Here is a 14,111-nt window from a genome sequence, read left to right on the forward strand (position 1 = left end):
AGCAGAATGCATTTTTGCTTCTTTTTGTCTCCTGAACCATACAATTTTTAAAGTACTTTCTGCGCATAGATTATGTAATAAATGTGTCCTTATTTAATGTAAATCGCGAAATATCTTCGAAACATACGGGCATGTGTGTATATGTCGAGCACGCACAAAAAAAAAAAGGTAAAAGTAAACGACAGACCCCTCTTAAATTTAATGACGAGTTATTGTTTCTCGTTTAGAAATAAATAAATTTATGAATATTTTGGTTTTCGTTCGCAATACATGCGTTACTATAAGATACACGCCCTTCAAGTTTATACTACCAAAAAAGCATGATTTGTTATTGGATATATTCAATATAGTTTCAATTTATGAATCACTTCACTAAACCAGGAGCCAAATGTTGGTCTGTCCATTTCTTGGTGATAATCACCCTTCCCTTTCTTTGCACGGAACAGTAAATATGCATCTTTGACAAAACCTTCATTGCCGCCAGTGGGTGAAAACAATAAGCTTCCCCCTCCCTCGTCGGTTGCTTCAGCCCTGGCGGTGGTTTTGCAGGCTCCCACGCTTGAATAATTAACATGTTTCTTTTCACAGCGATATATTTTAATACCGCGGAGATTATTTTGTCGTCAAACAACAAACAATCGTTTCCTACTCCTAAACTCAACAGAAAATCATTCAAACACCGGAGACACAGTTCGTGCGCACATTGACGGCAAAACACCTCACGCCCTGCTTTATTTTGGTCTTGTTGCCGTTAGGAGGGATATACCTCTAAAACAACTTGTTTGACTTTGAAGAGATTTTTCCCTTCGGATGATAGCTGTATAGCACAATTAGCAATGAATCACGATTACCATTGGGTTAAAATAGTGGGATGTGCAACACTGGTATCACTGATTCCACGCGCTCTGCAACGTATTCAGTCTCGCTCGACTCGCTTTTCAGCTTGAGTCTCTTCCGGGCAAATGACATCCCAGTTGGTGAATCTGCCGATCCAATTTCTTATGCACATTGATTGCAAACGATCAAGTCCATACCTGCTAATGGATGTATCATTTTGCCTGTATATTTATTTATTTATGCTTTGCACTTCTACAGAGGATTGAACCTCCAATTACAGAAGGCGTACACTGTGTTTGATTAATACAATAGAATATAACAAGAAATGTTATAATGAACATATTTGTATGTATTTATTTTAGTGTACTTCAATAATTCACGTTTACTTTTGGTAAATTTCATCAGAACTGCCACACTACGCTTATCATTCTACTGGTGAACTTTGTAGTTAAAAACTTGTACATGAAAAGGCAACAGTGTAAGGAACGGTTAAAGGAATGATTCATGTAATCGGTTCCCATACCATACGGGATTACAGTTTCCGGGCCGATTCTGGACAGAAAAAAGGTGGTGTTAATTATGTGAGTAATGTGATATTCTAATAAATGGATTTAAGTGAAAACTCGAACTTAACGAGTGAATTTGAAGCAGCGGAGTTCGAAACATTGAACTTATTACGGCGAATCGAAGAGCGGACTCGTTTGTTGACGAACGGGTAAAAGAGGGATTCAATGGGTTCGTTCGACCGAAAAAGGAGGATGGAGAGCTCGTAAGGTTGGATCGGAAAAGAATATCAAGGAATATCCGAACATCTGGGAATTTGCCATGCAATCCACATGTCGCAAATGATTCATAAAGGTTCAGTAAACATGCAACGCAAAGAATATCGGTTCACCAAGTAAGGATACAGCCGATATTTGATGAGTTTGTTGTGCAAGTGATCTACGGATCGTGGTTCGGGCATTGACTGTAAGTACCAAACTTCATTTATTAAGTGCACCCAGACGTCTGTAGGAATATCTGCATTAAAGTTTTCCACTTCGCAAAATATGCTAGCATTCGTGTGCATCGTGTATGGCCATTAATCAGTATGCATCGCACCGTTAGTTTGAGCGGGAAAGCAGCGCGTGGGGTAGCCATATTGGCGTAAAAATTCAACTGATCAGCAATTGCAAACTGTAAATTGTTAAATGTAAATATCGTTGAATATTCTACTTAATGCACACAATTCTTATTATTACTATGTTGTCAGAGTTTTGTTAGTTGAACAAGGGTAATACATTGTGCTGCATATAGAAATAATTATGCCTGTTGTAAGCACGAAAATTGAACTCTTGCATTAGTGTTTCAATATTGAATACACGATCTATTAAAGACTAAATAATTAACGTAGAGTTCAGCGAGAAATAAACAAAGTTCTGTTTTGAATTTCTTTAATAATAATAAAATATATTAATATCTCATTTCATTGTGTTGACATTTATAAAATAAAGGCTCCCTTTGTATTTTATGAATATACATATGTCAATTAATGTAAATGTTGCTTTTCAGGATGGAGTTGATTTTGTGCTGGTCACTTAAGTATGAATAATGCCCAGAAATTTTGACAGTTGAGTTAGTAATTAGGTCAGGGAAAGGGTTATGTTCACTGTTACTCTCTTGGGTAACTTTTCTTAAGACCCAGTTTCAGTTCATCCGTTAATGTTTACAATATTGCAAATTTTACTTTCTTGCTTAGTATGCCTATTGTTACGTAATTCTGTACGTTAACGAACACGGCGACCAGCGCTACCGGAGTAATGGGTTACATTGAAATTGGGGGCAGAATTAAACTAATTTCAGTGTTCATCTAAATGGGATTGTTCGTAATGTGGTAGTTTCCATTTAGCATACCTATTCATCAAGGCGACGAAACTCCCATAGTGTGTACTGGCACACGTTGAGTACGTCACATTAAGATTACGAGACGTCAGTGTTAAAAGTTTTATAGGCATTAAGCAAATTTTTATTTTAATTTTTGGGCAAAAAAAAAAAAATGGGAACGGAAAACGAACCTGTGACGTTGGAATCGTTGTTCGCGTTCATCAAACAGAGTGATGAAAGGAATGACCAACGGTTCCAAGCGTCAAAAACAAGTATTGAGTTGCTGAAGTCAGAATTAAATGACAGCAACCAATTACTGAAGTCAGAATTAAATGACAGCAACCAATTGCTGAAGTCTGAACTTACTGCACACACTAGTAGGTTGGTGGGAAAACTTCAGTCAGACCTCAGTGATACCAGCAAATGTATCTTAGACTTGCAACAAGATGTGGTCAAAACAAGTGAGGGTCTTCAAGATCTCACTTTGACAGTATCTCAATACAGATTAGAATGCATGAATAGAGCTGAAGGGTTAGATAGGAAGTATGATGAATTGGCACGTAGGTTAGATTCGGAAGTACAGGGTGTGCAGAAATCGTTGGAACAAATAAAAACTGATAATGATAGTCACATTAGATCGTTGGAAGGGCAAATTGTAGAAAAGGTGTTGGGTAAGATTGCAGGTAGAAGTCAGGACTCCAATCGAGTTCCTAAGGATTATCAATTAGGAAAAGCGATCAGTGATAGTGAAGTGGCAGTGGTAAAGAGGGAGTCTCTATCATCCTCTCAACCGGTTGTGCATGTTTCTTCTCAGCACCTAGGGTCTGATACTTTGGTTATGAATAATCTGCCGCCAGAAGTTATGGTAACGCTAAAGTCTCTCGAGAATTCCATGGATAGGGTTAGCAAGGTTATGGCCAGTTGGGAGCAGGGGAGTTCTCGCAAGGTATTTGGAATGCAGTATAGTGTAGAAAAACAGGTTAAGGGTAAAAGTGTCGATCCCTCGGTAACTGAAATCACTGGGGTGGGTCGTTTGGATAAGGCCACTTCCACAGACAATTCGGATGCAGGGAATGTCAAGTCAGGTATAATGCGGAAACCATTTGCGGGCTATTGTGTTTCTAGTGCAGAGTCATCGACTGATGCTGAGAAATATGGGAGATTTAATTCAGCGATAAGAAAGAAGGGTTATCTAAAAACCAGGCACAGAAAATCTAAACTGTGTGGGGATGGGGAAAAAGTTGACGATCCAAAGGGAGTGATTGAAGGGAAGAAGGAACAATCTGATTTTAATGCTGTTCGTGGTGTTGCTCCTGTGAAAGCATATAGCATAAAGCCTCAGGATTTAGTAAAGTTCCCGAAATTCAATGGCTTGATCACGAATGTAACTCCAACTGAATTCCTGGAAAAGGTAGAGGAACTTTTGGAGTTATATGGGATTGATCAAGCACATTACATTAAATATGTTCCTAAACTATTGACCGAAAGTGCGAAGCTCTGGTTTTCAGAGAGAAAGGCTCAGTTGGTTTCTTATGATGCATTTAAATTGGAATTCATAAGCCATTACGAAAGTTCTAGATGGCGTAGTACTTGTCTTGCCAAAATATTGAACTCTCCTTACCAGAAAACATCTGAGGAAAGTGTGTTACAGTATTTTTCTAAGAACTTCAAGTTGCTACGTTCAATACAACCTAAGGCGGAAGAAGCTCATATTGTTGCTCAATTAGGTTCACTTTTGCCATATAAATTGAGGGAGCACTTCGTAATGCAGGACATCTCGTCATTTGCAGATGCCACGCATGCTATAGAAAATTTTGAATCATTAAGGGATTTACCCGTGAAGCGAGATCTAGCTCCGCTTCAAAAGGGCAAAAGCTTTAAAGCTGGGGTAAACAAAATCACGATCGCCGCGTCTCAGGGTGCTGAGGTGGAGGGTAAACCAAGGGCACAGACTTTAAAGACTTCACCCACTAGCGTTAGAAAGAACACAAATTTCAGTCCCAAATCGAAACGACGTTTTCAGTACAATAGAGATTCAGCCGAAGATTCCTCGTTGGGAAACGGAAATCAACTCACATCGTAGGAGGTGATGTGGGTTCGGGCTTGAATAAACCTCCAGTCAATAGGGTTGCGTCTGCGTCACCTCAGAGTAGTATGGAAGCGCATCAACAGACGAATGCTATTAAACCGTTGTTAGAAGGGAAACAATTAATCGGAGACAGTATGTTACTCAGAGTAGCACAAAAGTTTGGTAATTGTCAGCTCAATTTCGATGAACAAGGAAATCGTAGGATAGGATTAACAGTCAGTGGTCAAACTACCGAGCAATTGAACGGCAGGTTAAAGTCGTGCTCAAAGTTGGCTGACTCTGTGATAATTATGATAGGTACAAATGATATACTTAACTTTCAGACGGAAGAAACTATAAAGCGCAACATGTCGGAGACGCTGGAATTGTTGAAAGGAAGGACTAAGGAGATCAATTGGTTGACCCTACCTCCCTTAGCACGTATAATGCGTAACAAAAATTCCAATGTCTGGCACAAATGGAAAGGGATTAATGATTTCATAATCTCGTTTCATGATGCAAGAGGTGTCAAAGTACACGATATCTCTTCTTTGTTTTTTGATAGCTCGGGTGAAATTCGATATGAAGTGTATGAAGAATATTTGGGAAATCCTTCGCGGGGAAGAGTTGATCGAATACATTGGAATGGAGAAGGAATGTCTCTGGTTCTGAATTTTCTTAGGAAAAGGGGAATTTTAAGAAGGATAGGTCAAGGGGCTTCTGAACCTGGTTCTCAAATCATAGTTGAGGCTGAGATCCATGCGCTGGACGAGCCATCAAGGGAATATCCAAGTTCGGAAAACTGGAGAGGAGCTCTTACCATTGGGCAGGGGGTGAGGGCAAGATAAAACATCCTGCTATATTTTTTGTACATATTAATGATGTTGGTGAAGGGAGTGATATCGACGATTCAATTAGTTTAGGAATACCAATTAATGCTGATTCTCAGCGACATGCATCAGCTTTGATCAGGATAACTATTTTAGGCCAACCTTATGACGCCCTCTGTGATAGTGGCGCTGAGGTGAGCCTGCTTGAATTCGAAGCGTGGAAATCAATTTCATCCTTGATCTCTAGGCCAAGGTTGGAATCGGCTTCCAACATTAAATTAATAGATTATTCGGGTACAAAATCAAAATCTGTTGAAGGGATTGTTAAGTTAATGATCAATTTGGGGGGTTATGATTACTATGTACGATTTGTTGTGGTTAAGAATTTAAATGTACCAGTTTTGTTGGGCTTAGATGTAATTTACGGGATACAAGGGGAACTTAATTTTGATGAGGATGCATTTTTCTACAGTACTCCTAACGGTAGAACCTTTTTGAAATTTACTCCTCTTAAAGACGTGGACACCATTGAACCGGAAATGACGATAACTAACGTTTCTTCGAAACTTGGTACTGCCGCAGTTGAGCATTTAAATTTCGAGCTTGAGATTGAAGAATTGATAAGTTTGGAAGGTGATTCAAAGTTAAGATTCAAAGAAATGTTAAGCGTTTTTGAACAAATCTTTTCTGACACTCCGGGTTTGTGCAAAGAATATGTACATCGTATGGAACTAGATACTGATGCACCAATCGTCGCGAAGAATTATCCCATTCCTTACGCATACAGGGATAGAGTGAGGGAACAATTGAATCAAATGCTAGCATGGGGAATAATCGAACTGTCTGATTCAGAACATAGATCGCCTTTGTTAGTAGTCCCAAAACCTCATGGAGGGATTCGTCTGTGTGTCGATTTGAAAAGAGTAAATCAGCACGTGAGACCAATGCAACTTACGCCTATGAAAGTTAACGAGCTCTTGACGTCATTTCTAGGCTGTAAGTTCTTTACTTCGCTCGACTTGGGGAATGCATACTGGCAGGTGCCTTTGCATGTTGATAGTCGCAAGTTCACAGCGTTTGCTTTTGAAGGTATACTGTATCAGTTCAAAAGGGTGGTATTTGGTTCTGTGAACGGCACTGCGGTGTTTGTAGATGTTATGAATAGAGTGTTGGGTTCCTTCTTGGACTTTGTGGTGGTGTACGTGGATGACATCATCATAAAGTCTAAGGATTTTGAGTCGCATCTAAAGCATGTGAAATTGGTTTTGGAAAGGCTAGGGCGTGCAGGTTTCACGTTAAAGCTGGAGAAGTGTAGGTTCGCAGTAAAAGAGTTCAAATTTTTGGGACACGTCATTTCCACACAGGGTTTTACAAAAGATCCGTCTTATGTAGAAAGCATTGTTAACTTGCGTAAGCCGGAGAATTTGAAACAACTTCAAAAGATCTTGGGATGTTTCAATTGGTTGGCAAAATATATACCGAACTATGCTCTCATAGCACATCCCATGTATGCTCTGTTAAAGTTGAAGACGAAGTGGCAGTGGACCGCAGAGGCTGAGGAGGCTTTTAAACGCTTAAAGTCATTGGTGGTCCAAGAGGTCACTCTCACTTTTCCAGATTTCGAAGAAAAGTTCTACATCCAGACGGATGCATCTCTGATTGGAATAGGGGGTTTTTGTTATCAGGTTTTAGAGGGGAATATGAAACCTTTAGGCTTCGTCAGCAGATTGCTGAGATCCTACGAGAAGTCATACACTTCTACTGAAATTGAGGTATTGGCTATTTTATACACCATTGGGAAATTTTCTACATACCTTAAGGGTAGGCAATTTGTTGTAGTTTCCGATCACAAAGCTCTTACTTGGTTGGAATCTGCTCACTCGTGGAATGCCAGACTAACCAGGTGGTTCATTCAGATACAGCAGTACTCCTTTGTCGTCCAATACTGTAAAGGTTCAGAGAACGTGCTGGCTGACACACTGAGCAGGAATTTTCCTGGTGTTCCAGACACGCACTATTTGATTAATGTCTCAACCGTCTTACGGTCGGTCAAGGAATTTTTTTCTAAAGAGGAGTTAATCTTCTTGCAGAATGATGATGCCGATTTGAAGCAGGTCATTAACCATCTAAAGGGTATTAAAGGGGATGTAAACACTCGTTCTAGGTCATGGAATGAAACGTACAGATTAGATAATGATGTATTGTACATAAAGGACTTTCATGTAGACTCACGGTACAGGATTTGCATTCCTATAAAGTTAATTGGAAAGGTATTAATAGGTTGTCATGATGATATGGGGCATTTTGGTGTGGCAAAGACCTTGTCGCAGATATACCAAGCTTTTCACTGGAAGGGTATGAAGTCTGATATCAAGTCCTACATCAAAAATTGCGAGTTGTGCCAGCGTACTAAACCTAACAAGCATCCGGCTAAATATATTGCTAGATCACATGTAATGGATAAGCCAGGGCAACTGTTGTTTATTGACCTGCAAGGCCCATTCACTTTAGGACCAAAACGAGAAAGGTTTCTTTTCACGGTCTTGGATGCGGCATCGCGGTACTTGGTGGCTTACCCCGTTACTAATAGCAATGCAAAAACCGTTGTGAATAAATTAACGCAAATTTACTTCGTACATTTGGGGGTTCCAAAACAAATAGTCTCTGATAATGGGCCTCAATTTAAGTCAAACATTTTTCAAGAAGCAATGAAAGCATGGGGGGTACAACTCATATACACTCCAGTATATCATCCGTGTTCTAACCTTGTTGAGCGCTATCATTCGGAATTGAATCGCCTGATGAGAGTGCTGTGTAGTTCAAGTCATGCAAAGTGGCCACAGCACGTTGCTGAAGCCTTATATCTCTTGAACGGTTCAATCACTCCTCAAACGGGATACTCTCCTTAGGAACTCAGGTTAAATATGCCGAGGAGATTGACCGACATACCGCTTTTGGACGTGGGTAATAATGTGACCTGGGATGGCAAATTGGTTATGTCAAATTTAACCAGTTTCGGCAAAAGACAGGAAAGGTTGAAAAAACTTAATGCCAAAAAGGCAGCTAATCCTAACGTTGAGGAGGGGAATTTGATCTTCGTAAAAAATCAAAATCCTGGTGGCATGAAAGATAGGGTAATCAAGAAATATTGCGAGCTCTTTCTGGGGCCCTACATTTGTGTTAAAAATAACGGTGATTCAACACTTTCGTTGATTGATTGTGTCACTGGGGAAAGAGTGAACAATCAATCTATTGAACACTGCAAATTATGGAAGTGTTCAATGGATAAATTGAGGTATTGGGTGATAAAGGTGCAGGACTTGAATCTGGTTGGAATAGAGGAGTTGCTTCAGAAATTAATGGATTCCTGTGAGTCAGGAAAATTCTGTGGTCAGGGTTCAGAACGTCAATGAGAAAAATGAACATAGGTAGTTGAATTTCCTTTGTGAGTCAAGTGAGTAGTGCCTGCGGCGGGCAGATTTGTCAAGTTGGTACTATTTCGCGGCGGGCCAGAACAAAAGAATACTTCCTATTGTTTCTATCTCGCTTGGCGATTCTTAAATGAAGAATATGCATGTTGATTGTTTGCTCAAAGCAATTATTGACTTTAGTCCATGGTGGGATTGGTGTTTTAGGGAATTTATGGCAAGTTTGAGACAGTTACGCTTCAACGCATATAAGGTGGTATGTTGGAAGTACTTTTCAGTAGAATCAGGCTCGAATATTGATCTTATTTTGTGCCAGGATGACAGCAACAGGAATTTGCGTCGAGCTTGATCTTTAGTCTCGTACAAAGTAGTTGAACAGGTGATGTCAGGTGTCGATGAAAAGTTGACAAGATGGCTTCTGCGGTTGTGTGGTCTAAGTAGGCTAGTGTCAGCGGCGGACTGATTGGTCAAGTGGACATAACCTTGCGGCGAGACGGCACGCAAACCGTGGAGTTCAATCTTAAGTCAATACCAGTTCAAGGGCACATTTATGGAGTGACCAGTACGAATTCAACTTCTATCCTTCTGTAGGAACTATTGTAATCACCACACTTTAAAGATGTAAATAATATAAACGAATGGACATTATAAATATAAGGTGATTTGTGCAAATGTAAATATTCTGTGTTTTATACTTATATGTAATTGTGTGAGTAGTTATGTTGTGTGTAAGTTGTGCAGGTAGTTGTATATTGTTTGGGTTCAGCCTCTTGTTGGGCGCCAATTATAACAAGAAATGTTATAATGAACATATTTGTATGTATTTATTTTAGTGTACTTCAATAATTCACGTTTACTTTTGGTAAATTTCATCAGAACTGCCACACTACGCTTATCATTCTACTGGTGAACTTTGTAGTTAAAAACTTGTACATGAAAAGGCAACAGTGTAAGGAACGGTTAAAGGAATGATTCATGTAATCGGTTCCCATACCATACGGGATTACAGTTTCCGGGCCGATTCTGGACAGAAAAAAGGTGGTGTTAATTATGTGAGTAATGTGATATTCTAATAAATGGATTTAAGTGAAAACTCGAACTTAACGAGTGAATTTGAAGCAGCGGAGTTCGAAACATTGAACTTATTACGGCGAATCGAAGAGCGGACTCGTTTGTTGACGAACGGGTAAAAGAGGGATTCAATGGGTTCGTTCGACCGAAAAAGGAGGATGGAGAGCTCGTAAGGTTGGATCGGAAAAGAATATCAAGGAATATCCGAACATCTGGGAATTTGCCATGCAATCCACATGTCGCAAATGATTCATAAAGGTTCAGTAAACATGCAACGCAAAGAATATCGGTTCACCAAGTAAGGATACAGCCGATATTTGATGAGTTTGTTGTGCAAGTGATCTACGGATCGTGGTTCGGGCATTGACTGTAAGTACCAAACTTCATTTATTAAGTGCACCCAGACGTCTGTAGGAATATCTGCATTAAAGTTTTCCACTTCGCAAAATATGCTAGCATTCGTGTGCATCGTGTATGGCCATTAATCAGTATGCATCGCACCGTTAGTTTGAGCGGGAAAGCAGCGCGTGGGGTAGCCATATTGGCGTAAAAATTCAACTGATCAGCAATTGCAAACTGTAAATTGTTAAATGTAAATATCGTTGAATATTCTACTTAATGCACACAATTCTTATTATTACTATGTTGTCAGAGTTTTGTTAGTTGAACAAGGGTAATACATTGTGCTGCATATAGAAATAATTATGCCTGTTGTAAGCACGAAAATTGAACTCTTGCATTAGTGTTTCAATATTGAATACACGATCTATTAAAGACTAAATAATTAACGTAGAGTTCAGCGAGAAATAAACAAAGTTCTGTTTTGAATTTCTTTAATAATAATAAAATATATTAATATCTCATTTCATTGTGTTGACATTTATAAAATAAAGGCTCCCTTTGTATTTTATGAATATACATATGTCAATTAATGTAAATGTTGCTTTTCAGGATGGAGTTGATTTTGTGCTGGTCACTTAAGTATGAATAATGCCCAGAAATTTTGACAGTTGAGTTAGTAATTAGGTCAGGGAAAGGGTTATGTTCACTGTTACTCTCTTGGGTAACTTTTCTTAAGACCCAGTTTCAGTTCATCCGTTAATGTTTACAATATTGCAAATTTTACTTTCTTGCTTAGTATGCCTATTGTTACGTAATTCTGTACGTTAACGAACACGGCGACCAGCGCTACCGGAGTAATGGGTTACATTGAAATTGGGGGCAGAATTAAACTAATTTCAGTGTTCATCTAAATGGGATTGTTCGTAATGTGGTAGTTTCCATTTAGCATACCTATTCATCAAGGCGACGAAACTCCCATAGTGTGTACTGGCACACGTTGAGTACGTCACAAGAAATTACATGGAAATATACAAACACATATTCATTCATTCACGTAAAATACATATAACATACAACATACGTAACGCATGAGATATATATATATATATACTTATCTACATACATTTAGGCAAGAGGTTTATATGTGATTCACAAATATTGCACACTGTAAATGGTAACATTTATTTTAAACAATCTATATTCTATCAGAGTTTCTATAGCACTGAATCTATTATTCTTTTATATCTGTCAACTGGAAGTGAAAAACCTACACATTGATTGTTTGCAACAAGGATATTGTAACCGTGACACATTCTATTTATTGGTGAGTTTCTATATTTCTGAGTTTTTGAAATTTTAGAAGTTAGAATATTTCTATTACGCAGATTATTTTTTCTTATACTGAATTGTATTTGACCGAGAAAGGAGCTGTTGTCTAAGACACCATTAATTGTTTTATACAAGTACAACTGTTCTAATATTTTCCTCCTATTACTAAGACTCTTAAGTCCAAATATGTCAAGCAGATTAATGTAATTCACGTTATTTTGTCGTGGGGACATATCATATTTTTTGTAAAAGAGATACCTTTGGAACCTTTTCTGATTTCTTTCTATGCTATTTTCGTACGATTTATACATTGGAGACCAAATAACGGATGCGTATTCAAGTCTACTTCTTACTATGCTATTATATAGAGTTAAAATACAATGTATACTCTTAAAATCTCTATAATTCCTTATAACAAAACCTAATGATCTGTAGGCCTTATTTACCATATATGATATGTGTTCTTTGAAGGTCAAAGCAGAATCAATGAAAACACCAAGATCTTTGATTAGGTTCACCTCTGGAAGTAATTTACCACAAATTGAATATGTACACGTCACACTATTTCTTTTATTCGTTTATTACAAGTTAAATAACTGTTTTCTTGCAAGTGTGCAGTTGTGTCGGAATGGAACCCGTCTCAGCGGAACTATATTCTGCGCTCATGTTTGGATCTAAAACCTGCTGCAAACTTATATGACCATAAAGTGTGCAGTACCTGTAAATTCCGCCATTGTGTGAGGGCAGCACTGCCAAGTGGCAACAGCTGACCGGCGGGGTCGAGTGATTCACGTCAGACACTTGCTGTACACTGTACAGACTGTGAGCGGTGCACGATGTTTGTGTGCAATCCGTGTTTCGAAGTGGGCTGGCCGTTAGTACTCCGTAAAGCTGTAGTATTCGTGCACAATGTTTGCTCCTTATTTCATTTTGTGAAATAAATCTGTTGTTCAGCATATGAGCTTTCTGTGCAGTGTGGTGATCCTTAACCTGACGCAGACACGAATTTGTTATTTTTCACTTCTTTACTTTTCTTTACTTTTCCGGTGTATTTACATATGAGCACCAATTTAATTTCTTAAGTATTTACAGCAATTTATATTTTTTATATATTTTCTTTATCCTCTTATAATGGATTCTATTGTTGTTCATCTTTTCAAATTACCTTGCGCTTATTTACACTGCTATTCGCGTATCTTGTCTTAATCTTCAATCTTGCATACTTGTGCTACCATCTATATTTCATCCTGGCAAACAGTTTACACGAGTTGCTCCCATTGGTACGTAACAACATTCAGGGAGTATGCGCTTATGTCCTGGTGCCATTAGACAATAAACAAGGACGTCATTTCCTCAGAATTTCGGTTCCCCGTTTGTTGTGTACTATTTTTATTTTGTTTGGACTAAACACAAAGAAAATCTTGCCAATGAAAATAATGAGTCAGAACCCAACAAGGGCTCACACTCAAATTCAAGTACAAGACGCTGACTTGATTCAAAATCTGTTTTCATGTGTTACACTGCACTCCCAGCGCTTGTATATCTGGCGCGGGAATCGCCTGTATGCAGTGACCATCTCTTGAAGTGTTTCCCTACGAAGGAACTCGCGGCCAAACAACCAATTAAGCATAGTGCCAAGATCCGACAACGTTAAAAATACCCCTCCCCAAAGCAGCCATTAATGAAACTGGATTTTGTCAAAATAACCGCTCTGCGCTGTGAACCACGAATTTTTGTCTGGGGGAGGCAAGTACCAGGATAAACGTACCAATAATAATAATAATAATATTGTTGATAATAATAATAATGTTACTAATAATGTTATTATAACATTATTATTATTGTTATTATTGATTTGCTTGATTTTACTTCGCTTCTTGTGCCACTTTTGGCTAATTTGCGAAGATGGGGATGAGTGATGGCATGATGAAAATGATGAATGGATACTCGCAAACATCCATGCCCAAGTCGGATTCGATCCCAAGACCAACATTATTATTGCTATTAGTAATATCAAAGACGTTATTATCCTCGTAAATTACGCAAAAAGGGGGTAGAAGTTTGTGCTAAAGGATTTGTGTTCGATATGAATTATTTTTTTAACACGTTCAATTTCACATCAATAACGGAAAACAAGCACATAAACTATTTTTGAAAGACAGAATATGCTTTATAAATGCATTCCAAATATAATTCTTTACTACATTAACATAACTTTCATGCACGATATATGTTTAACATTATATGCAACGTGGACACAAAATTGTGTACGTATTCAAAGTTTATTAATAAATATAATACAGCATATATTATTTAAATACATTACACAACCATTACATATTC

The 14,111-nt window shown here is 38.3% G+C and overlaps 1 protein-coding gene across 1 annotated transcript; it reads left to right on the forward strand.

The window, feature by feature from the left end:
- Positions 1 to 4,854: 4,854 nt before the first annotated feature.
- LOC145979950 (uncharacterized) lies at positions 4,855 to 5,616 on the forward strand. The gene has a single exon (XM_083112893.1). It carries the CDS (start codon positions 4,855 to 4,857, stop codon positions 5,614 to 5,616), a length of 762 nt encoding a protein of 253 aa, XP_082969019.1.
- The last annotated feature ends 8,495 nt before the right edge of the window (positions 5,617 to 14,111 follow it).

The sequence above is a fragment of the Lepisma saccharinum genome, chromosome 27 (assembly GCF_977018435.1).
Source record: "Lepisma saccharinum chromosome 27, izLepSacc3.1, whole genome shotgun sequence".
Lineage (NCBI taxonomy): Eukaryota > Metazoa > Arthropoda > Insecta > Zygentoma > Lepismatidae > Lepisma > Lepisma saccharinum.